The sequence below is a fragment of the Canis lupus genome, chromosome 14 (assembly GCF_003254725.2).
Source record: "Canis lupus dingo isolate Sandy chromosome 14, ASM325472v2, whole genome shotgun sequence".
In the NCBI taxonomy this organism is placed as follows: domain Eukaryota; kingdom Metazoa; phylum Chordata; class Mammalia; order Carnivora; family Canidae; genus Canis; species Canis lupus.
The window spans coordinates 46,742,365-46,768,892 of record NC_064256.1 but is presented as its reverse complement, the minus strand read 5'-3'; the positions used below and the strand labels follow the sequence as shown (position 1 = coordinate 46,768,892).

Genomic DNA, 26,528 nt, shown 5'->3' with positions numbered 1-26,528 from the left:
TCCTTCCCACAAAAATACCCACGCCTCATGAAAAATAAAAACATAAAGTGTATGAAATCACTTAAATAATTTATTAACAAGGACCCTTAGATTATCTTTAAAATGTTCAATGACATATAGCTTAAAAGAAACACATCTATTAAAATCACAGAGAGTTGAAGGATAAACAGATTCATCAGGCAATCTTTTTTTTTTTTTTAAGAAGCACACATAGTCATATTAATCTCAGGTAGAGTATAGAGTTCAGGCAACTTGAGATGTCTATAGGAAAATATACATTTCCCAAGTGGACTCAAGAAGAGATAGACAATGTAAACAGATCAACAGTCATGAAGGAAACTGAAAGATAAAACGAAAAATAAAGGTTCCCAAACCAGATATTCTAATATAGACAGAAAGATGCAAATCTACCCCATTCATTATATGAATCTAATATAACTCTGATAAAAAAATTCACAGGGTTCCACTTATTGTTCTAAAAAATATTATAACACATAAAATAAGGTATTTTGAGTTTGCCTATTCATTCAATAACATTTTTTTCAACCACCCATAAATACCTTTTATTTTAAACTCCACATTGGACAATTTATTAGCTGTTAAAACTTGGGCAAATTACCATAACCTTGATTCTCAGTTTTCTAATTTGTACAAAGGTATTGTATGAAGTAAACGAGAAAATATTTAAGCAGCAAACACAGTGCCAGAAATGTAGAAATGCTCTTTGAAAAAAAAACTTACAAAACAACAAATGAATAATAGCACTTATCGAATTTAAATAAATAACAAGATGAGCACTATGGACAATAGTTGCTTTAGACCTTTAGAGAAGGGGGAACGAATGTGGGCTGGGGCTTGGAAGGTGAAAGGATTCAGATGGGAGGGAGAAACGCATGAAAAAGCCAGGGACTAGGTAATAATAGCTTTCTGGTATGAGTAAAGGGATGGTTATGGAGTTTCAGACTCTGGACCTTACTGAAAATTACTGGAAGAGTTGTGTCTAGAGAAGCGGAAAACTAAAGTTGAAAAGGCAGATTGGGGCAGATTACTGAAGGCACAGATGAGCAAGCCAAGGAGTTTACAATTGCATTTGTGGGCTATGGAAACTACGAACATTTTTGAAGGATGTTGTATCAGGAAAATTAATCTGACCATTATAAACCTTAGTTATTAGATGGGGGAGGTGGGGATTAGGGAATTCAATCCGACACAGGAGACAGATGGGAAGGGAAGCGCTGTGGACTCCAGGGGGGCTAGAGGGCGTGGAAGATGTTCATGAACCCTGCCCCTCTTTGCCGGGGGCTATGGCATCATGTTTGGCTCCGCAGTGACTGTTGGGCTAGGTAGGGTCTGGGTTAGGAAGGTGAGAGCCCCGAGCACAAGGACTCTAGGCCCCAGGAAGTCTGTTTTAGCAACACTGTTGGGACACCTACCTCCGCTTGTGAAAATGAAGGGGAACCCTCATTTCTCCTGGAATCTACAAGCCAGGAGGGGGCGCTCCCTCACTACATCACTGGAGGTGAATTACAGACCCGCAACCCAACACTCCTCAACCAGAAAGAATTCCTCAATCACAAGCTCTAACAGGAGATGCACTTTTTACCTCCCACAACCACTTAAGCCCGCAACTCCGCCAATGGGAACTCCTCATCACTCTACACTTTTAAGGTTCTCCAATGGATCTTTGTTCAAAATAACCCCTCTCGACCGTCGCCTTCTCCTAAATTCCTCTCCTTTGTTGTACTGGCCTGTGTTTTTTTAAATTAATTAATTAATTAATTAATGATAGACATAGAGAGAGGCAGAGACACAGGCAGAGGGAAAAGAGGCTCCATGCAGGGAGCCCGACGTGGGACTCGATCCCGAGACTCCAGGATCAGGCCCTGGGCCAAAGGCAGGCGCTAAACCGCTGCGCCACCCAGGGATCCCCTGGCCTGTGGTTTTGCCCACAGCTTGCGCGCCCTGCATTGCCTTTCACTGCTATTCCTAAACAAACCCATGTGGGGTTTTTTTTGGCCTATAAAAAGGAATTTTGATTTCAAGGTCACGTGCTTCCAGAATGGCTGCAATTAATGCTGCCGTCCAAGGGGTAACGCGGTATCGCTCAACCCCAGAGTGCCAACCTGAGGCCCTGGCTCAGGCCGCTCTGCCTCAAGCTGCCTATGGCCTTGGGCCCGTCCCTCGATGCAGGACACACGTAACGTCCGATGCAAGGTGTTCACAGGGGGGCGGGAGAGCTGTTCCCAAAGTGCGAGGCGCACGCCTTTCTCTCCCCCCCACTCTCTTTTTAAATAAATATTTTATTTACTCAAGAGAGACACAGAGAGAAGGTAGAGACATAGGCAGGCTCCTTGCAGGGAGCCTGACGCGGGGCTCGATCCCAGAACTCTGGAGCCACCAGGCAGCCCCCCTCGCTCTCTTTCTATGGTCCTGTCAAGTAAGATCTCTTTCCCCTCTTCACTGCTTCCAGACGTGCAAACTTTTGGTAAAAATAACACAGCTAGGGGCAGCCCGGGTGGCTCAGCGCTTTAGCGCCGCCTGCAGCCCGGGGCGTGATCCTGGAGACCCGGGATCGAGTCCCGCATCGGGCTCCTTGCAGGGAGCCTGCTTCTCCCTCTGCCTGTGTCTCTGCCTCTCTCTTTCTCTGAGTCTCTCATGAGTAAATAAAATCTTTAAAAAAAAAATAACAAAGCTAAGCGTGCACTCGAGAGAAAAAAGGAAAAATCGGAGCGCTCTTCCGACTGCCCGCCCCAGCCGGACGGGGGAGCCGAGCGCGGCGCTGGAGGCGGCCCCGAGGGTGCGCGGAGCGCGCGGGTCCCTCGGCCACGCCCCCGGCGTCCCGTCGCCATGACGACCAGGCCGCCCTGCAACGGCGGCGGGGACGAGTCGTTGAGGGTGGGAGTCGAGCGGGGCCCCTGCGGACCTCGCCCGGCCGGGCTGGGCCGCGCCGCAGACACAGCCAGCGCCACCGGAGCAGGGACTATGAGAAAATGGTCGGGCAAACGCGAAGCAAGCTCAAGGAGGCGGCTCCCGAGCCGGCGCGCTCCTCCCGCTGCGCGCAGCCCAGGCGGCGGCGCCGGGCCACGGGAGCCGGGGAGCCGGAGATGGAGGAGCCGCCGGCGGAGGCGGAAAAGCCGCAGCCTCCTCTGCCCGTAGGCGGGGGCGGGAACCTGCCGGGGGGCTCCCGGGACTACTCGCCGAGGAGGCCCCGAAACCTGAACCCGCAGAATTGCATGCAAATGGAAGTGGTCGCCAAGACCCTTCTTGTCGGCCGCTTCCAGTTCCTGAGCTGCTTGCTGGAGCAGCTCCGCGACAAGGTGCAGCAGTTGCGGAGGCGCCAGGTCGGCAGCAGGACCTCCGTCGGCATAGGTGAGGCCCCAGGCCCTCCGCGGGTCCGGAGGGATCCCCGGGGGGCCCAGCGGTTTAGCGCCGCCTGCAGCCCAGGGCGTGATCCTGGAGAGGAGGCAGAGCCGGGCGGCCCAGCGGTTAGCGACCAGGGATCGAGTCCCACGTCAGGCTCCCTGCACGGAGCCTGCTTCTCCCTCTCCTGTGTCTCTGCCTTTCTCTCTCTCTGTGTGGCTCATGAATAGGTAAATGAAATCTTAAAAAAAAAAAAAATCAGTCGAACAAACAGGCTTAGCAGTTCTAATGACAAGGTCCAAGCCCCGCGCGGGGGGTAGGGGGGATCGCTGACCAGACTTCCAGTCCCCAATGGTTCTTGTTTTAAGACCCTTTCCAGGGTTTGGGGCCATAGTGATCACCCCTGTTGTGTCACCAACCAAGATGTCATTTCGGTTAGGGCAGCCATTTACCGCAGGTTGGAAGAATGCTGGGCTAGTTCTGGGGTGCAGACGTGTTCTCTTGCCCCTTAGGCTAAGGAAAGTGAAGTAAGTGTTGGTTTAACTGGCTGAGAATCTTTTATAGTGGAAATAGGGTCAGATTAGATAATATGCTGCCCCAGGTCGGTACCCATTCATTCACTTTCATCTTGCTGTGGAACTTCACTGCCTAGATTTGGGGGACTTTTCTTCTTATGTCAGCACTTGAAAGCTTTCCTCTACATTCTTCATTTTCTGTTGTTTAAGAGTTAGTTTAAATGTGTTGCTGTTTCAGTAGCATCAAATTTGAGCCTAATCCTTGGTCAGACTGGCTACTGATATATCTTGAAACATAGAGAAATGTCTGCTAATGGAAGGTGTCCTGATTTCTTTTCATCGTAAGCTGGCTGCTGATGTTAAAGACGAACGAGTCTCCACATTTGGGGTGTTCCACAAACTAGAGGAATAACGGATGGGAATTCACATTTACATTTTATCAGATGTCTAATTCCAGTGACAGATAACATCCCACATCTTGGATACCAGGTGGTTAGGGCGTCCCAAACATAGGCTCTTGAGCACCCATGTCTGGCACACTGAAAGCACTCAGTGGGCCCTGTGTGAAATAATGACTGAGTATATTAACTGCTAGGAGAGTTCAGAAGAGCCAACTAATACTTTAGGGTGGGAGGTGGGAAAAGAAATCAGTGAAGTCTCTTAGGAAAAGGTGGGATTAGAATTGTGACATCAAGGCTAACATTTGGATGTGTGAGGCAGAGGACAACAAGCATTAGAGACTAGTAGAATGGCATAATTGAAGTCAAGGACGTAGGGCTGAAAGGAAGGGTACAAAAGAAAGAGAGTGGGAAGACAGTTCAGAAGGTTCGCTGGGACCAGCAGTGGAGAGTGTAATTCAAAACTCAGTTTAAGGAATTTGAACTTCATTCCGTAGAAGACACTGGTTGATTCTTTAAGAAAAAAGATTTTTTTAGGAGATGAAATGCACATCCTATAACAATTCTGTGGCATTTAGTACTCACAGTGTTAGCATTGAATACTTTTTAAATGCCGTGACGTGATTCACTTAATAGCAATTTGTAAAATGGATTGGAGAGAGATGGAAAAAAGGAGCAGAAAAAAATAATTGAATCCTGGAACCCCGGCAATAGTGGGTCTTAGTGGGGGTAGCAACAACAGGAATAGACAGGAGAGGACAGAGGTGAGAGTTAGTGAAAGCGTCTTATGAGGATTGGGGAGGTGGTGAGGTAGAAGGAAAGGTGGGAGGACAGGGACAAAGTTGAGCAATGAGGATTATAGATTTGGGAATTATCCATGGAAAAGTGAGTTGAAACTTGAAGATCGAGATTCCCCCTGAGAGAAGAGTGGGCAAAGCAGAGATACTTGGGAAAACCTCTTATACTTAGTTTTAAGAGATAAGAGGAAAACGAAAAGCCAGATAAGCAAATAGAATGGTCAGAAACATGGAAGAATTGGAAGAGTTGATGTGATAAAAGACGAAGAAATCCAAGAATCTGGTCAGATGCTACAGAGGGGTTTGGAAAGTATAGGAGTTTAAAGAAGTCTTTGACGTTGCTAACTAAAATGTCATTGGTCATTTTTTAAAAAAAGGTTATGGGAACTTAGAAGAAAGAAGTTTGGCCAAGAATCTCATTAGCAAATAGGGTTATGGGTAAGGAGAGAGAATATGTCATAGTTTGTAGGGCTGAAATGTTTTAAGGCCTAAGAGAATTGAAGGCTGAGGAGAAAGGTTGAGGGGAGAGGGTGAGATTCAGGTTCTAAGAGAGGAAATAGTTGATGGAGCAGTCTTGGAATGTTTGAGAAGGGTGGAATTAGAGGCACAAATTTGAGAAACTAACTGAAAAAGAGAAGATATACTTGCAGGCAGCCAGGGTGGCTCCGTGGTTTAGTGCCGCCTTCAGCCCAGGGTGTGATCCTGGAGACCCGGGATCGAGTCCCATGTAGGGCTCCCTGCATGGAGCCTGCTTCTCCCTCTGCCTGTGTCTCTGCCTCTCTCTCTCTCTGTGTGTGTCTCTCATTAATAAGTAAATAAAATCTTAAAAAAAAGGAGATATACTTCCTTTGCCAAGATGGTAGGGAATTGAAAAACGAGGATTAGTAGATAGAGAAATGTTGAAGTGGATATAAGAGAAGTTGGGAGTGCTTGCAGCAGATGATCTCTGTTTCAGTGAAATAGAGAGGCCGGGTCACTTTCAGAGATGGGATTGACAGGATACAGGGTCAGGAGACATGCTTTTAATCACATCTTTGGAAGAGGCTGTGATAAGCGCTTCATGCATTTTGAATATTGGAATCATTACACTTTATCATTTTTTCACCTGCGGACTGTGGGGTGGAGGAGGGAATGAAAGACACAAGACTTTTGAGGAGTTTTGGAAGGCTAGATGGATTTGTTAGGATATTTGATCTTTTCCCTTTCCCTAAACATCAATTTTTAGAAGATTTTATTACACTGAGAGAGAGAGCGAGCAGGGGGAGGAGTGGACGGAGAGAGAGCAGCAGCCTCCCTGCTGAGCAAGGAGCCTGACAGTGGGGCTGGACTTGGAACTCAACATGGGGCTCGATCTGGGGACTCTGGGTTCAGCCCGAGCAGAAGGCAGATGCTTAACTGACTGAGCCACCCAGGAGCCCCTCCTTAAACATTTTTCAGAGTTTTTGCCAGTATATGCAAATTGTCTAGAGAGTAAGAAAGAGAATAGAAGTACAGTTGAATAGAATAGTGTATGTGTCTTAATGAAGCCTTATCAAAGGGGCATCTGTTTCAGGTTGAGAAAAAAGATACAGGTTTAATTTCAAAGTGGTTCAGAGTGTATTACATATTAGAAAGAGCTAACATATGTAGTGAATATGAACTTTTTCCATGAAAATCCAGGTAGGAAATATTTTAGGCTTCACAGGCCACATATAGTCTCTGTTACCTATTCTTCTTCCATATTTATACAACACTTAAAAAATATAACAAGCATTTTTAGCTTGTGGACAGTCCAGAAAGACCATGGGCTATCATTTGCTAATTGTGGCATAAAGCAAGCAAATCTTCTGAGAAGTATTGAAGAGTAGTAGGAATGAGTGTAGGATGGTTAGGAATATGGAGAACAAGAGCTGGAGAAGCATGATTGGGATTTTTTTTTTCAAAATCATAATTTGATGTTATTAATTTCTTTATTGATTTACATGTATTTTGTTAGTCAAGGTAATTTCTTGAATTTTTACAAGGCTAGAGTTGGTGGTTTGTTAAAATGACTTGCCAAGGACATTTGGGATAACCATAAGAAGTACTATTATAAAATCTTGGAGGGGAGGCAGGACTTTAGGAATAGCTGAGTAAATGTGATAGTAACAAAAATACTTGGAAAATTGTCAGAATCAACTTTTCAACACTTTATAAATTAACCAAAGGTTTGCAGCACTCTAAAGAGCATGTATTCAAAAACACTACTGCATTTGTGTAGGAACAGTGGGTTTTGTTGGCGTTTTAATTTGGCCTCATCCCATGCCCCCTCCCCAGCTCTGTGGTATCGTTGAAAACAAGCAGCATCCCAGCCACCAGAGGGGCCGGGACAGTGCTGGGAGCTCCTCAGAAAGCCCCATGCCCACAGTAGTGTCGCTATTTGACTGATCTCCACACTTTCTGTACTCACTGTATTCACACATAGAGTACAGACAGGGCAACTCTAGATGAATCTCCGGGCCAGTAACCTGGGAGCAATCAAAACTTCATAAATAGGGGCTTTCAGGGGTGCTGCTGAGGAGGCAATTGCCTGCATTTAGCAATTTCTGACGATCAAGGGGAAGTGGTCTAGAATGGCTCCTGTAGTAGGCTAGAGTCACTTCTGAAAAGACTGAGCTGAGAATAGTGTATATACTTGCTTGTTGTAATAATTTTATGTGAGGAAATAGAGAATAAGAGAAAGAAGAGGGAATAAACTGAAAATCCCCCGAAAGCTCAAAATCATTAATAACTTCATCACTTTTTTTGCAAATTTTATAAATGCGACAGTCTTCCAAGCCTCCTTTTGCTCCCAGAACCCCGTCCCCCCACCACCCGGCAGAGAGAGGTAAGCACTATTCACAATTTGTTTTATGTCTCTGTGTAAATTTTTCCTATTTTATATAGATAGAATTATCTAGCCATCTTGCTTGTGTGTGTGCTCTCTTCAGGCGTATAAGGGAATGCTCTTGAAATAGTTGTTTTAAAGGTATCATAAAGCAGCTTTTAATGACTTTTTTGTTTGTTTTCCCAGCTGCCTTTGTGGGATTTTTGCACTGGTAAGATTTGTTTTAGTTTTAAATAAAATAAAAACATTTGAATTAAAAATTAACATTACTGTTTGCTCATAGTAAAACAATAACCACTTGCTATGTGTATAGAATATCTGTGCACAAGGTTACACATATATGTTATTTTTAAAAAACCGTATGTGAAGCAGCATTTACAACGTGGATGCATTAGAAGAATAGTTCTTGGGAATAAAAATATTTTTATGTTTCCCAAGGATCTGCCACAATATTTCTTAAATCTCCAGCTTTTCTAGTGTACTTTGCATGTTTATTTCATCTTAAAAAACTTATTTTACAGTAACTGTGTGTTCCTAGTGACATAAACTTAGAGATAAAGTTTATGTGACACCTGCCATTTGGAAATCGGGTAGAAATGAAAACAGAGAGTCAGCTGTAGTGATAAGAATTAAATGAGCCTTTCAGGGGGCATGCACATGTACTTCACTTTATGTAAGTGATCTATTTGTAAAAATTATATGTCAAATAATACTTTTCCTCTGATGTGTTTTCATTTCTTCTTGAGCTCAGAACTTTTTATTCTTGGGAAGAGTGGGATTACATCTTTGGGGACAGTGCTGTTCTGGCCATTTAGTCTGCAGGGAGATTTTGATTTTAGAACTAAAGCTGTAATAGTAAGAAACATTTCCTATAGCTATTGGTACCCTGACATGTGTCTCACATGTGAATCAAAGTGAGTGGAAAACAGGAGTGATATATGGAATTTTGCTATTTATTTGGAAAGCATCTATATGTTAATTAGGATAGCATAATTGCTTAACAATTTTACTTATCATGTATGCCCCCAGTTTTCACCACTTAACAGCTGTTTTCTTGAGTTGCACTAATAAAACATCTTGAAGTACAGTTCTATGTTCTTTGACGCTTGCGAGTTGATCCCTTCTATGGTATTCTATTTATTTTTAAACTGCTTTAATATAAAGTAATTTTATTTAAAATTGTATTCCTAATGCTTCTCAACAGTCACAGAACCATTTCTCAAACCTGGTGTAATAGAATCACTTGTGAAACTTAAACAGAAACTTGCCTCTGTTCTGATTTAGAGGCATGGAGTGGAAGGGGGCAGAGAGACCACAGGAGTTTTAGATAAACGATTATGATTAAGAGCCAAGGAGTTAAGGAATTTTCATGGTATGCTACACCAAATTATGAATGCCTAAAAATATACAAATTACTAAGCAAATTATAAAATTATCTAATTTATTATAACAATTCTTCTTTTTCCTCTTATGGTTTCTATACTTCAATACCTAGTTATTTTAATACTGGTTCTGAAATGTTCTAATTCTTTGAATATGGTGCTTCATTTTTTTCTCTAGGATACATCTAGTAACACTTTTTGAAAATGATCGTCATTTTTCTCACCTTTCATCTTTAGAACGGGAGATGACTTTTCGAACTGAAATGGTTAGTTCCTTATAATAAATTAATTTGTAGTTTAAGACAATAAGGTAGCAATTTGTTAGGAACTGAAATGAATTTTTGTTGAACCTCACTGTTTCTCGAGCTATAACCTAGGCTTATTATGTAAATAGAAAATATTTCAGGATTCTTTTACTTACTTCATTACCCTACTTTTCTAATGCAGACTTCTTTTAAAAAAGGATCAGAATAGTTGGGGAAGAAGGAGAACAAAGATAATATTTAAGAAGTGATATAGGGGTAACCGAATGTTATTTGTCCTCACCACCATTCATCTCCAGAACTTTTTTATTATCCCAAACAGAAACTATACCCGTTAAACGCCAACTCCCCATGCCCCTGTCCCCAGCCCCTTGTATCTTCTCATCTACTTTGTCTCTGCAGATTTGTCTAATTGCAGTACTTTAACCACTACTTTTTAAATCTCACCCTAATAATCCCCTTAATCCTTGAAAGAGTTGGATATATTAGCATTTGCATGACATTTAAATTCTTAGTATTTCTTAGGTATTATTTCCAAAGAGAGGATGTAAGATATTCTTAAACAAATTGTGTAGCTATGATGGAGTCTGGGCTTTGATGACAAATAACGAGATTCAGATAGCAGGTCTGTGCTTCGTTGTGTGATGGCTAAGTCAGTTAACCTCTGATGATCAGTAATCTCATCTATTGTCTAGAAATAATGCCAGCTTTACAGGGTTTTATTGACTATGAAGGGAGATAATGAATGAAGCACATTAACACAGTCCCTGGCACAAAGACAATAGATGTTATTAATAAAAATGCATTTGTATATTTCCTATCTCTCTAAATATAGACTTAATACATATTAAATATTCTTTCATTGTACTACTGTCTTGTCCTTCTAAGCAGAAAGGAACAATCCTTATGTGAGCTCATAGTTTACCAATCAAAACTATGAGGAAATGCTCTTTCGGACATTAGCGAAAACAGAACTTTGATTTAGTAGCCATTCGCCTTGCTTAATCTGTTAATAACAAGGTAGTTGTATGAGGAGCAAATGAGAGTAGAGTTGAAGATTATTTTTAATGTTTTTGGGAGTATGTGTTACAAACAATGTGGCCCTTTATTTGTTTTTCGATTTTAGGAAGAAAAACAGGAAATTGATTAGGGAAGTAATGAAAACAATATGCTTCTGTTAATCTCTGATTTTTAAATAAACAGCACTTTTGCTGGCCTTATAAAGTCATTATTTCCTATACTAGAATAATACACAATAATACACTACGCTGAAATAATCCCCTTTTCAGGACTGCATTTATGTCATGAACAACAGTAGTCAATTGACATTAGCTAGTTTGCATATTGCGCAGAGCCATCAGAGGGAGCTCGGAAGTCCGTTGCAAGCATGAAGTTCTGTCTCATTTTTGCTTCTGATCATTGTATGTTATTTCTTGGGAGGTGGAAAAAAAGTATATCTATATGCAAAGTTATGCAAGGACACGAAGGCGTCTCTGTTTATGCCAGAATTTATCCGATCTTAAACTCTAGGCATCTCGAATGTGATAGATGCAGACATTCTGGAATTAAAAATATATTGTATTCATGTTTTAAGCCATGGTCAGAAAATATCCTTAAAACATTTAACCACCCTTCCAAATCTTTTTCAAACATACAGAACATACGAAAGAATAGCACAGTAGTAACTTGAAAAAGCATGCATTTTTCTTTTTGAGCCCAAGAATGTGGTGGCAAGGAGAAATGAGGAAGTCTTACTATTAACATTTCCTTTTATTCAGAAGAAATTGTTCCAAAAATTTTCATATTTAATTCTATCCACAATTTGTGCATTTTAAGGGACTTTATTATTCCTACTTCAAGACCATTATTGAAGCACCTTCATTTTTGAAAGGATTGTGGATGATTATGAATGACAGGCTCACTGAATATCCCCTTGTAATTAATACAGTGAAACGCTTCCATCTTTATCCAGAGGTGAGTACTATTTGGGGGGAGAATATTTGTAGGATAATCCTTTTTTTCAGATAAAAATAGTGAGTACAATAATGTTATAAAAAGGAGGGGACCTTTAAGGCTTATTGATTGTATGTGTCCTTATAGTTGAGCAAAATATAAAAAATTCCTCCTAAATTTTAAAGACTCCAGAAATTAGGCTTACATAAAGTCGGAGAAATGAACCTTAGTCTGGAAGTAATGACCAATTTAATTAGAGAAGCCAAACAGGAAGGAGCCAAGATGTGCTCTAAATGGAGACCCTGTGAATGGGCGTACTGGTCTCATGAAGGAACACTGAAATTTATGAGCAGAACAGTGACCTTGGAGTTACATTAATAGAGATTTATTTAGTCACATAGAGGTCTATAAATATCTTCCAATGCTTAGTCTAAAAGAGTATGGATTTTATGGTAGTCTGCAGATTCTAGAAATTGGAACAGTGACAACAAAAAATTAGTAAGTTCAATTTTTGAGCTGTTAAGATAAATGCTAATTTGATGTCATGGTGTGCACTACTTTCGAGTTATCTCAGAATCCAGCACATTTGTTAAAAATTAGTGCTTCTTAGACCTTTCTTCATATTTTGTAGCTTTAAAAATTACTATGTTTTTCATTTTGAAATGTTGAAAATTAACAGAAACCTAGAGAAAATAAGTAAAGGTGTGATCAACGTGTGATCAACCATTGAGAATAAATTAATGTGACTCTTTTGTAATTTTTCACATACTTTTTTTTAAAGATTTTATTTACTTATTCATGAGAGACAGAGAGAGAGAGAGGGGCAGAAACACAGGTAGAGGGAGAGGCAGGCTCCACGCAGGAAGCCCAACGTGGGACTCGATCCCAGATCTCCAGGATCAGGCCCTGGGCTGAAGGCAGTGCTAAACCACTGAGCCCTGGGCTGCCTGATTGCTTCAGATACCTTAAAGCACTATAAATAGAGTTAGAGTTGGGACCCTGGGTGGCTCAGCGGTTGAGCATCTGCCTTTGGCTCAGGACCTGATCCCAGGGTCCTGGAATCGAGTCCCACATCAGGCTCCCTGTGAGGAACCTACTTCTCTCTCTGCCTATATCTCTGTCTTCTCTCTATGTCTCTCATGAATAAATCAATGAAATATTTTAAAATATATATATATATATATATATAGTTAGTGTCATCTTTGTTTTGCTTCCCAGTCACGTTTGTTCCTTTTCCATTCTCACAAGTATCATCATCAGGAATGTATTATGTGTGTATCCATCATTCCTTATTTTCAAGGGTTGTTTTACGTGTTTTTGTAAATCCACATAAATGCTCTCATACCAAATAAAGCACTCTAGAACTTTTTTCTCAACATTAAATTTTTGAACGCTATGTATGTATTTTTTCTTTAACCATTTTATGAATTCCCAACATTATTTATACATTCCCCTCCTTGTGGATATTGTTTCTAGTTTTAAAATTATATAGTTCTAAAATATATGTTCCAAATTTATCTTCCAAAATATATGTTCTTGTGTTTTCTAATTGTATATATATGCAATATTTTTGGGGGGATACTCTAAAAGCAGAATAGTTGTGTTGTAGAGTATATGTTTTGTCGACTTTATCAGATGTTGCTAAATTGCTCTCTGATGCAAATGTAGCAACTCATACTACTGTGGAGGAGTATTTACTTTTCCTCATATCCTTTTTTTTTTTTTTTCCTCATATCCTAATTAGATTTCAGTTTATAAAACTTTTTGGTTTTGCTCTTCTAATGGGTGTGATATGCTATTTATTTTAATTTGTACTTCCCTTATTATTTTTGAGCTAAGAATATTTTATTTTAAATATATTCATGTTTAATAATCATTTGGATTGTTTCTTCTATCAAAAACCTGTATAAATCTTTATCACCACTTGGTAGTTGTTTTCTTATTTACTTGTTGGCAAAATTTATATATTTTGTAGAGTAATCCTGAGTAATATGTGCTGAATCTTCTTTCTGGCTACTTTTTAATCAGTTTTGTTGAGGTATAACTTATATGCAATAAAATACACCCGTTTTGAGTGTACAGTTCTTTGAGTTATACATTTGACACGTGTAAAAAGCCACTGCAATTGAGTTATAAAACATTTCCATAATTCTGAGACGTTTCCATGTGCTCCTTTTTGGTAACTCTTCTTTCTCCCATTGAGTTGTCTCATCACAGGAGTGGTAAGATGGGACATCTTGCTTTGTTCCTGATCTTGGTGGGAAAGCTTCAAGTTTCTCATCATTAAGAATAACTTTAGCCATAGGTTTTCTATAGATATTCTTTATCAAGTTAAGGAAGTTCCCTCTATTCATGGTTTACTAATAGTCTTTTTTTTTTAAAGATCTTGAGTAGGTGTTAAATTTTGTCAATGCTTTTTCTCTATCTGTTGATATGATCTTGTCATTTTTCTTCTTTATCCTGTTAATATAATGGATTGTATTATTTGGTTTTCAAATTTTGAACCAGCTTTACATACCTGCAGTAAACCCTATTTGGTCAGGCTATAATTTTTATAGGTTGTTGGATTTGATTTGCTATTTTTTTTTTGAGAATCTATGTTCATGAAAGATATTATATGTAGTTTTCTTGTATCTTTTTCTGGTTTGGTATTAGCATAATGCTGGCCTCAACAAATGAGTTCATAAGTGTTCTGTCTGCTCTATCTTCTGGAAGAGATTCTAGAAAACTGGTATTCTTTCTTTGGTACAGTTCACTGGTGACCCCATCTGGGCCTGGGTTGATTTGGAAGGTTATTGAATATTGATTAAATTTATTTAGTAGAGATAGTCCTATTCAGATTGTCTATTCTTGTTTGAATTTTGGCAAGATTGTGTCTTTCAAGGAATTGGTTTGTCAAATTGTGAAATTTATGGGCAAAGGGCTGTTCATTATTCCTTTATTATTTGCTTAATGTCCCATGGGATCTGTAGTGATGTCCTGTCTTTCATTTCTGTTACTATTCATGTCCTCTATCTTTTTTTTTATGTTACCTGGCTAGAGATTTATCAATTTTATTGATGTTCTGTTGTTAGATGCATACACATTAAGGATTATGTCTTCATGTAGAATTGACTCCTTTATTATTGTGTAATACCACTCTCTACCCCTGATAACTTTTCTTACTGTAGTCTGCTCTGTTTGGAATTAGTATAGTTACTCCTGCTTTTTAAAATTAGTTTTAACATAGTATATCTTACTTAATTCATTTACTTTTAATCTGTAGGCATCTTATTTTTAAAGTTGGTTGTTTAATAAAGTTGTGATATCCACTATATTTGTTACTATTTTCTATTTGTTGCCTTTGCTCTTTTTACTATTTTGACTTCCATTTTTTCTATGCCTTTTGTGGTTTTAATTGAGCTTTTATATTATTGCATTTTATCTCATTTTTTTAGGTTATCAGTTATAATTATTTTTTTTTACATTTTTGGTTGTCCTAGAGTTTATAATACACATTTATTTAGTTATTTTTAAAAATAAATTTATTTTTTATTGGTATTCAATTTGCCAACATACAGAATAACACCCAGTGCTCATCCCGTCAAGTGCCCACCTCAATGCCCGCTATAATACACATTTATGACTAATCCAAGACCACTTTCAAATAGCATTAAACCACTTCCAGGCTAATGTCAATATCTTATAATAACAAAATAATTGTAATTCCTTCCTCCCAACCCCTGAATGCTTTCTGTCATTCATGTCACCTATACATAAGCATACACACATTCATAATTACGCATAGTTGAATACATTGTTGCTGTTACTATTTTGAACAAAGTTTATGTGTTAGATTAATAAGAATAATGAGGGGATCCCTGGGTGGTGCAGTGGTTTGGCGCCTGCCTTTGGCCCAGGGCGCGATCCTGGAGACCTGGGATTGAATCCCACATCGGGCTCCCGGTGCTTGGATCCTGCTTCTCCCTCTGCCTGGGTCTCTGCCCCTCTCTCTCTCTCTCTGTGACTATCATAAATAAATAAAAATTAAAAAAAAAAGAATAATGAAAGGAAAGTTTTAATTTTATCTTCAATTTTCTTTTCTTCATGCTCTTTTTTCTTTATGTAGATTGAAGTTTCTGATCTGTATCTTTTTTTTATCCCCTGTAAAGAATTTTTTTACAAAGTCCTTCAATTTTTCTGTCTGAAGCCTTTATTTCTGCTTCACTTTTAAAGGATAATTTCACATGCTGCTACAGATTTCTAAATTTTTTGTTTCTTAGCATTTTAAATATAGCAGACCAGTTGTTGTTGTTTCCTCTTCTTTCTTCTTCTTCCTTCTTTCTTCTTCTTCTTCTTCTTCTTCTTCTTCTTCTTCTTCTTCTTCTTCTTCTTCTTTTTCTTCTTCTTCTTAGAGAGAGAGAGAGAGAGATATTTTATTTATTTATTTGAGAGAGAGAGAGAGAGCAAAAGAGCACAAGCAGGGGGAGCGGGAGGGAGAGGGAGAAGCAGGCTACCCACTGAGCAGGGAGCCAGATGTGGGGCTCTGTCCCAGGACCCTGGGATCATGACCTGAGCCAAAGACAGACGCTTAACTGTCCAGTTTCTTGTTTGAATGGTTTCTGAGAAATCAGATGTAATTCTTATCTTTACCAAGTAAGGTGTTTTTTATTTTTTATTTTTCTCTTCTGGCTTCTTTCAAAAATTTTCCTTAACTTTGATTTTCTGTAGTTTGAATACAATATGCCTAGGTGTCATTTTTGGCATTTATCATGCTTGGTGTTCTCTGAGCTTCCTGGATCTGTGACGGACTCCTGAATCATTTCACATATTTCTTCTCCTTTCTCCTTTATACTTTTGGTATTCCCAATTATGTGTATGGTACACCTTCTGTTGTTGTCTCACAGTTCTCGAATATTCCAGGGTTTTTGTTGTTACCGTGTGTTTGTTTTTAAAGATATTATTTATTTATTTGAGAGCTAAAACATACATCATAGTACTGTCTGATGTAGTTTTAAATTGATGTAGAGGAAATATTTAAGATGATGATATTATAAAGGGAGAAGGGAGAGAGATGTAAATGGAGGTAAGGTTTCTGTACCTCATTTGAACTAGTAAAATGGTAATAAAAACTGCTGTAAATAGGCTTTCAGTAGTGTGGTGATAAGAAGCATTCCATAATCTTGTCACTAGGTGTCAGTCCTTTATGAACTTGTGCCTCTGGGCTGTGAACTTCACAAGTTTTCAGGTTTTGTATTCTGCTTAGGTGCAATGGGATGGCTAGAAGAGGCTGGAATTGGGTATTTCCCTGCTTCCCTCTCTGCTAGGCTCCGATAAAACCTTAGCAGGTTAGGCTCTAGTTAGATAATTTCTCTTGAGGCAGGCTTTGCTAAGAACTGAGCGCTCTGGTGTGTTTCAAAAATGATCCTTTTTCCACTACCCACTGCTGTAGGGGGATCAGGAGAAGACTTTTCTTTGACATTCACTGTGTGACCCTAGTGAGCTTCTAGAAGTAAAACTCATAAGTGTGTTGGCATTTCCCCTATTATTGGGTCTCCCTGGAGTTTTTGGCTCTCAGACTTGTCTACCTTATGCCTCCAGCAATTTATCAATTACAGTTTAGTTTTTCCTACTCTCCAGCTGGTTCCCATGGAGATTTTTGCTCATGGGTTTCTGTTCCACTAAGTCGTGATTCTCTCAATTTACCTGTCGATCTCCAATATGGAAAGCAGGAATTTGCCCTGTAATCTCACTTTTCTTATGAATCTAAGAGTTGCTGATTTTTCAGTTTTTTTCAGCTTTTTACTTATTAGGATGGAGTTGTAACTAAAAAGCTTCTTAGATGATGGACTTGGAAACTTTGTATTTCATTTTTATTTTAACATATATATACATAAATATTTTATTTTCCTTGAGACTTCCTGTTTGATCTCTGGATTTTTTTAAACTTCTTTCATTTTTTAAGTAATCTCTACATCCAGCAAAAAGCTTAAACGCACAACCCTGAGATAGGAGTCCCATGCTCTATCAACTGAGCCAGTTAGGTGTCCCTTGGATGACAGATTTTTAAAAGTAGGGTTTTTTCTTAGTTTCCAGGTGTTAGCAGATTTCATTTTTATTTTCCTGTTAGTCATTTGTGGCTTAAATTTTTTAAAAAGATTTTATTTATTCATGAGAGACACAGGCAGAGACACAGGCAGAGAGAGAAGCAGGCTCCATCCAGGGAGCCCAATGTGGGACTCGATCCCCAGTCTCCAGGATCACGCCCTGGACTGAAGGCAGGCGCCAAACCACTGAGCACCCAGGCATCCCTGTGGCTTAAATTCATTGTGTTTATTAGAGAACCCACTTTGTATCATTTTGATCCTTTTAAATTTGTTGAGGTTTGTTTAATGGTCAAAAATATGGTCTATCTTGACATATATTCTGTGAGCACTTCAAAAAAATATGTATAGTTGGGTGAAATATTTTATAAATGTTGATTAGTTCCTGTTGGATGATGGTGGTGGTGATATTTTTTCAATCCTTCTGATTTTCTAATTCATCCATCCATTGTTGAGAGAGGGATGCTGACGTCTCCAACTGTACATCTTGTTGTTGGAGTTTAATCATTATATAATAACCCTACCTCCTTCACTTATAATTTTGTTTACCCTGAAGTCAACTTTTTTCCAATAGTAAAATAGTTGTTTCTTCTTTCTTTTAATGTGTACATAATACATCTTTTTTTATCCTTCTATTTTTAGTCTGTTATTATTATTATATTTGAAATATGTTTCTTATAGATGAGTCATGTTTTTTAATTTATCTTACAATTTTTGTGTTTTACCACTTATGTTTAATGTAATTATTCATCTGTTTTGACTTGAGTCTGTTATTTTTGGTTTTCTGTTTGTCCTTCATTTTTCATTTTTCTATTTTCTTGTTTCTGCCTTCCGGTGGGTTATTTGAAGATTTTTATTTTTTTTATTTTTTTTATTTTTTATTTTTTTTTTTAAAGATTTTATTTATTTATTCATGATAGTCACAGAGGAGAGAGAGAGAGAGAGAGAGAGGCAGAGACACAGGCAGAGGGAGAAGCAGGCTCCATGCACCGGGAGCCCGACATGGGATTCGATCCCGGGTCTCCAGGATCGTGCCCTGGGCCAAAGGCAGGCGCTAAACCGCTGCGCCACCCAGGGATCCCTATTTGAAGATTTTTAAATTCTATTTTGATTTATCTACTTTTTGAATGTATCTTACTTTACGTAGCATTTTTAGTGGTCGTTGTAGCTAGTATATTACCTATACATAACTTATTACAGTCTACTGCTATTACAATTTTACTAGTTCAAATGAGGTACAGAAACTTTACCTCCCTTTACGTCTCTTTGTCCTTCTCCCTTTATTTTTTTTTTTTTTAAAGATTTTATTTATTTATTCATGATAGTCACAGAGAGAGAGAGAGGCAGAGACACAGGCAGAGGGAGAAGCAGGCTCCATGCACCGGGAGCCCGATGTGGGATTCGATCCCGGGTCTCCAGGATCGCGCCCTGGGCCAAAGGCAGGCGCCAAACCGCTGCGCCACCCAGGGATCCCGTCCTTCTCCCTTTATAACATCATCGTCTTAAATATTTCCTCTACATCAATTTAAAACCACGTCAGACAGTACTATGATGTATGTTTTAGCCCTCAAATTTATTTTTTAAAAACTAGAGAAATGGGACACCTGGGTGGCTCAGCGGTTGAGCATCTGCCTTTGGCCCAGGGCATGATCCTGGAATTCTGGGATCGGTCCCACATCAGGCTTCCTGTGAGGAGCCTGCTTCTCCCTCTGCCTGTGCCTCTGCCTTCTCTCTGTGTTTCTCATGAATAAATAAATAAAATATTTTTAAAAAACTAGAGAAGTTTATTTTATCCATTTTTAAAGTTTCCTCATTTTCTAATATACCTTCTTTTATCATTTCATTTATGTTTAAAGAATTCTCGGGGATTCCTGGGTAGCTCAATGGTTTGGCCCTTGCCTTCGGCCAAGGGGGATGATCCTAGAATCCCAGGATTGAGTCCCACATCGGGCTCCCTGCATGGAGCCTGCTTCTCCCTCTGCCTGTGTCTCTGCCTCTCTCTTTGTGTCTCTCATGAATAAATAAATAAAATCTTAAAGGAAAAAAAGATTAGCCATTCTCTTTAGCCATTCTTTTAGGATAAGTCTGGTAGCAACATATTTTCCTAGCTTTTCTTTTTCATCCTTCATATAAAATTCCCCCCCCCCTTTTTTTAAAGATTTTATTTATTTATTCATGAGCGAGAGAGAGAGGCAGAGACACAGGCAGAGGGAGAAGCAGGCTTCTCACAGGAAGCCTGATGTGGACTCGATTCCCCATCTCCAGGATCATGCCCTGGGCTGAAGGCAGACACTTAACTGCTGAGCCACCCAGGTATCTTCAAATTCCCTTTAATTCTTGAAGGCTATTTTTTTTTTTTCTGGATATAGGATTCTAGGTTGACAGTTTCTTTTTCTTTTAGCCTTGGTAAATGTACCACTTCATTCTGGCCTTTCATGGTTTCTGATGATAAATCCATTGTCAGTTGAATTGTTTTTCTTCTTTAGGCAAGATTTTTTTTTCTTCCTTGTTGCTGTCGTATATATACATAGTTTTCACAAGAGTTCCAGAAGTGTAATGTTTAAAAGTTTTCAGAAGTGTGATGTATCCTCGTGTGGATTTCTTTGGTTTTATCCTATTTTTGTTTTGCTCAGCTTTGGTTTTTTTCTTTCTTTTCTCTTTTCAAGACATCAGTGATAAGAAGTGTTAGGTCTTTTCTTATAGTCCCGGAGACCCCTAGGGAACCTTATTTTTTTTTTTAATGTTTTTTTTTTCTCTGTTGCCCATATTGAGTGATTTCTCTTGTTTCATCTGTAAGTTCACTGATTATTTTCCTCTATCCCTTCATTCAGCTGTTAAGCCCATCCACTGGCTTTTAAGCTTGGTTATTGTATTTTTCAGTTCTGAAATTTTTGTTTTTTTATTTCATATCTTTTATTTCTTTTCTGAGACTTTCTGGGTTTTTACTTGTTTCTAGCACATTCATAATTTCTCATGGGAGCAATTATTCTAATATTTTAGTCATCTCATTGTTGGAATCTGTTGATTTTTTTTTTCATTCCGTTTGAGATCCTTATGGTTCTTGACATGATAAGTAAATTTCAATTGATGGACATTTGAACATTATTTTATGAAACTAGATCTTATTTAAACCTTTGTTCTAGCTGGCTTCCTTTGGCACCACTCCAGCAAAGGAATGAGGACATCTGTCATCTTGTTACTGCCAGATGGGTATTGAAATCCAGGTTTCCCTCTGGCCTCTTGTGAACCCCAAAGTGGAGGTACTCCTCATTACCTTTGAGTGAGATCAGAATTCTCACTAACTCTGTGATCTCTGCAGACACAATGGTGCGGATGGCCTTGTTACCCCTGGGTGGTGATGAAAGCCCTGACTTCTCAGTAGGCCTCCTCTGACATTACCACCCTGGGAAGGGGGAAAGGATGACTTACTGCTGCTTGGGGTAGAAGTCCAGGCTCCCCCCACATGCTCTATACTGACACCACCTGGAGAGAGGGCTTCCTACTTGGCTTTCTCCTACAACGTCCTAGTGGGTGAGTTGGGATGTCTTGTTGAAAGCCTAGAGAAGGTTGAAGAGTAGGTTCCCAATTTGACCTTTGTTGGTGGGAGTGGGACCATACAGGATTTTCGTCATTGTTGTTTTCTGTAGTATTTGGTTGAGGAGAGATATCATTGTTTATAAAAATTTTTATGTATTCCTAGGTTGCCACTTTCCTGGTCTTTTAGTTGGAGGGAGTAGGCTTTTGTCAATCTTTTTTGTGTCTACACCCATTGGTGTTTCTGGTTGCCAGACTCTTAACTCCAAATATGAGAAGATGAGGCCAAAGGAAAGTCTAGGGAACTCATCATCATGCTGTTCCTTGGGTCCTAAGATCCCTAGATAGTTTCCCTTCTCTCTACCTTTCACGGTCTTCTTATGTTTGATTTATATAATTCCCAGGAGTTTTAGTCACAGTTGAAGAAGAATGTCTACTAACTACATCTTCTCCAAAGCAGAAATTCATATTATTTAATATTTATATATTGTTTTTTCATTTTTGTTTTTTTCAAGTTATTTTCTAATTTCTAATTTCCCATGTGATTTTTTTTCTTTGATCCATTGGATATTTGATATTATGTTGTCTAATTTCCAAGTACTTGGAGGTTTCCTAGATTTATTTCTTTTTTAAAAATTCTTTTTCTTTTTTTGAGGGGAAAAAAGAGGTGGGGGGAGGGACAATGGGAGAAGGAGACAGAGAACATAAAGCAGGCTCCATGGCCAGTGTGGAGACTGACTTGGGGCTTGGTCTCACAACCCTGAGATCATGATCTGGGCCAAAATCAGGAGTCAGACACATAACCGACTGAGCCACCTAGGTGCTCAGGTGTTGTTTTTTTTTTTTTTTTTAAGTATTTTTCAATGTAATTTTCAATAGTAAGAATTCTATAATATAGACCTGCCTAAGATCTAAGATGAAAGAAGCTTTTTTCTGCACCAGCTTTCTTTATATCCCATCTTACTCTTCAGAGATACTCTTCTGTTCTTATTTCCTCTGATGATTATCTATAACTCCAGTGTAAGTTCAAAAATTAAAAGACAACCAGCGTCTTGAATATTCAGCTTTATTTAATGTTAACTTACTCTATATATAAGATAAGGATTTAGCTTACTACAGTAGTTTTAGAGTTATTTTTAGAATTTCATATAGTAAAATTGCTGTTTTTTGTTCCATTTTCAAACAGCATGTTCTCAAAAACAGTAGCTATTTTTTCTTTTTACTTATTCAAAGATATTGTATAATTAGCAACCGCCAGTTTCCTTGATATTATGAAAAAATAATAATGATAATGTAAATTTATAGTATCATAAAGAATGAGGCAACAAGGAATCATTCAGTCTTATTTCACATTGCATAGATGGAGTGTAGAGAAGATCTACATATGCTTGCCACTTTGTATATTGAAATGAATGTCGATACTTTTTGTGTTCATAAGGAGATTAATGTTTCACCCAAAGCTAAAAGTGTCAAGTTTGGAATAACATATTTTGAAAAGGCAAAGTATTTAATGCTAAACTATATACCAGCATGTATGCTCTAATCCCCTGTCACTCCCGCAAGATGGTTATTATTAACATCATTTTAGAGATGAGGTGTCCAAGATTCTGAGGGTGAAGGATTTATTTCAGACTATTAAAATCATAACTTGCAGAGTCAGAATTTGAGTTTAATTCTGACTTAAACATCAGTACTTTAGAGCAGTACTGTCCTATTATATCAAGCTGTCTATCTTCCAGAAAAGAGTATAATTCTAGATTTAGATTTAGCACATACATTTATTGTGGTAAGTTTTTGTACATGGATGATAAATACACAAGAATATATATTACAATTTCTTGTCTAAGGTCAGCTTTATAAAAGTAAATGATAAAATAATAAATCTATACTTTTTGTATATAGAAAGATGTTTATGATATGTATTACATTAACATCTTATATAATATTATATAATACCGAATCCAGCTATGTGTTTTTATATACCAAGAGGGAGACTGGAGGGACGATCACCAAAATTTTTTAAATAGTTAGCTCTGGGTGGTTTTCACTTTCACTTGAATTCTTTACTTTTTTATTCTTCTTCCAATGATCTTGCATTACTTTTTCCCAAATCTATAAATTATTCTTCAAAAAATCTTCCAGGCATGAGCATTTTGTTTGTAGTTTTCTATGGTTGTTCTTTTCCTTTGTCTTTAAACTTCACAAAGTGGATTACAAAATGGGAAGAATTGGTTAATTAAACCTACTTGGTCAAAGTTTTAATGGACACAGGAGCTATTATTCCATATGCAGTTGGTTTAATATTTTTTAGACCATGAAGCAAATAAATTCAATAAATGAAATGTTATGAAATATTCCTGTAAATCATTGTATTTTGCTGTTAATCACTGTCATATTTAAATATACGGTACTAACTTATTTTATAGCTACTGCTATTTATGTTGTAGAATTGATTACAAGAATATATTATAGAAATGTTGATCATAACAAATTTTTATCGATGTGCATTAATTAGTAATATACAACTTTAGTTTATTGTGCATGTGTATATAATTTTAAAATGACTGTTTTCCAAGTCATTTGATTTAAATAAACTTGTCAAAGTTTATATTTTAAAATGACTGTTTTCCGAGTCATTTGATTTAAATAAACTTGTCAAAGTTTATAATGCCAAAGGAAACCATCATAAAATTGTGTTTTGGAAAAATTATTATTACGATGATAGGATATTTTCCTCCATCATCTCTTTTCATTTTTATCTTTGTAGGTGATTATAGCCTTCTGGTATCGCATATTTGTGGGAATAATGAATTTATTTGGACTGGAAACTAAGACCTGCTGGAATGTCACCAGAGTAGAACCTTTAAATGAAGTTCAAAGTTGTGAAGGCATGTTTCTTTCTAAAATGCTGCTATGTTGTCATTAATGTTTACATAAATGTTTTAGTGTTGTGAACTCATTTTAAGAACTATAGACTACTGTAGTTGATTTTTTTTAAAAACACTCTAGAGCTGATTAAAAGAGTACATACCCTTAAAAGTAATTTTCTGAGAAGGCCATGTACTTATGAGTATCAGTTTGGAATTTGAGTATTAAGATGTCCCAATGTAAAGCAATACTGAGTATAAGTCATTCTTCTCTTTCAGAATAAAAAGGTTTAAAAAATGTTTTGGGGTAGTTTGAATATATAAATCTGGGCAATGTAGAGTCAGTAATCAAATATCTACATGTAATAATTCATGTAAAATGTAGTTATACATACATATTTAAAAATCAAATATGCAATTAATAGGTTGTTTTAGAAATACTATTTTTTTTTCATATTCTCACAGCTCATGAACAGTTCTAATAGAACTCTCCATACATCTTCTACGTTGGCATCTTTGCCAAAGAACCCCTTTTGGAATCATCTGTTTTCCAGGATCTGTAATTGTCACTTTTATTTAAGATATTTGCAGTTTAGGGCAGCCCGGGTGGCTCAGTGGTTTAGCAAAACCTCAGCCCAGGGTGTGATCCTGGAGTCCTGGGATTGAGTCCCACATCAGACTCCCTGTGCGGAGCCTGCTTCTCCCTCTGCCTCTGTCTCTGCCTCTTTCTCTCTTTCTCTCTGTGTCTCTCACGAATAAATAAATAAATCTTAAAAAAAAAGATAATTGCTGTTTAACACTTTTCAGTCTAAAAACTTTACTCAAAGTTAATATATCTACTTGCATAATATTTACACAGTTTTTTATTTCTTCATATTCTGTATATGACTACTTACTGTATTTTATAAATATATTTTTATAGACTTGTTTATATAACATTTAATTCTTATACTATTTACTGTGTATTTCTGTATTTCCCTTCCATATTTACTTATACCCATAGCTGAGCTTTTTAACATCTAAGATAGCATTGATAGAGGATATTTGAGAGGTACTTAGGTTATTTTGTACAAAGGAATCAAGAAAATGCTTCATAAAAGGAGAGACTTTGGAATGACTCAGCTTAGAAGGTATCACTTTTTCTGAGGGATGTAAAAAATTGCCTGATGTATATGTGCATATATGATATTTATTAAGTTGCCACTAAATGATAAGTTAGTGTTTGCTCTTGGGATCAAGGTGACATGGACCTCACCCTCATAGAGTTTACACATAAGTAGGGTGTAAACTGCAATAGATATTACAAATAAGAAAATGAGGTTGCTAAGATTGAGAGTAAGGGAGAAGAAGTGTTTCAAGAATAGGGACCAGAATAATCAGAAATCCCAAGGTAAGAGAAAATTAAAAGAAGACTAGACTTCTGGGTGCAGAGAAAGAAAGGGAAAAATGGTGTGAAATGATGCTAGGAATGTAAGCAAGGGTGTGTAATGGAGCAAAAGTTATTAAAACAGACTGAAAAGGAATGGTCAGAGAAATAGTAGGAATCAGAAAAGCCAGCCTTCAGATCTTGGCTGCATCTGTTATGGCTAAATAACTTCTGGCAATTTATTTAAGTTTTCTGTGTTTTGTTTTTTCAGTAATAAAAGTATTTTCTTACTAATTTCATAGATCTGTTCTGAGAATTCTGTGAGATGATTATATAGCACCTAATAAACTATATGTATGTTTATACATAACACACACACACACACACACACACACAAAGCTTGTTTATACATGAGATATATTAAGGATTAAGGTTTTGGCTATACATAGTAATGGATCAAATAACTAGGTCATCTCATATAGACTAAGGTGCTCCTTGAGGTCAGGGGCCATATCTTACTCATCCTAGAACCTAGGAAAGTAGAAAAATAATGCAGTGGGTTTTCTTCTGTAATGCATGAAGTGACTCCATAGAGAGTTCTAGATACTGAACAATAGTAGCATCACCTAAACAAAGTGATGCACCAACCAGTCATTACAGTATAATAATACTTCATTAGGGGAAAGTATGACTGTAATTAAAAGTATAAAATATAGATGTAACAATACATCATGTAAAGGGAAAGTACTTAATCTGAACAGCAAATGTTTTCAGCAGGTCCATGAACCCTTCATTACAAATTATGAGATAATTATGCCCACTTGCTTTATAGTCATTTATTAATTTAAACTCAACAATCTGTGTCTTTTTAAAGGATTGGGAGACCCTGCTTGCTTTTATGTTGCTGTGATTTTTATTTTAAATGGAATAATGATGGGATTGTTCTTCATACATGGTGCATACCTGAGGTAAGATCCTTAAGTAGGCTTATAAGAACTGGCTGACATTTCTGATTAAAGGAAAAGGATAATTATGAGGTTAATTGATTAATAGTAGGAAATTTTATAAATTTATTTTTTTCCAGAAACTTAGCTAATATTGTGCAACCAGAAACTAGAGTTGTCACTAAAAATATCTTAAAGGTCTCTTTTTTATCCTTGTGGGG

The 26,528-nt window shown here is 37.8% G+C and overlaps 1 protein-coding gene across 2 annotated transcripts in view; it reads left to right on the top strand.

The window, feature by feature from the left end:
* Positions 1–2,841: 2,841 nt before the first annotated feature.
* The window catches only part of DPY19L2 (dpy-19 like 2), a 93,947-nt gene continuing 70,260 nt past the window's right edge, over positions 2,842–26,528 (top strand). The window contains exons 1-6 of one of the 2 annotated variants that reach the window (XM_025464615.3): positions 2,842–3,369; positions 8,102–8,126; positions 9,476–9,563; positions 11,397–11,534; positions 23,898–24,018; positions 26,238–26,331. In XM_025464615.3, the coding sequence (XP_025320400.1) occupies positions 2,991–3,369; positions 8,102–8,126; positions 9,476–9,563; positions 11,397–11,534; positions 23,898–24,018; positions 26,238–26,331 (845 nt within the window). In that variant the 5' untranslated portion in view covers positions 2,842–2,990. The remainder of the gene's footprint in view (positions 3,370–8,101; positions 8,127–9,475; positions 9,564–11,396; positions 11,535–23,897; positions 24,019–26,237; positions 26,332–26,528) is intronic. The other variant, XM_025464614.3, reaches the window with a different exon arrangement.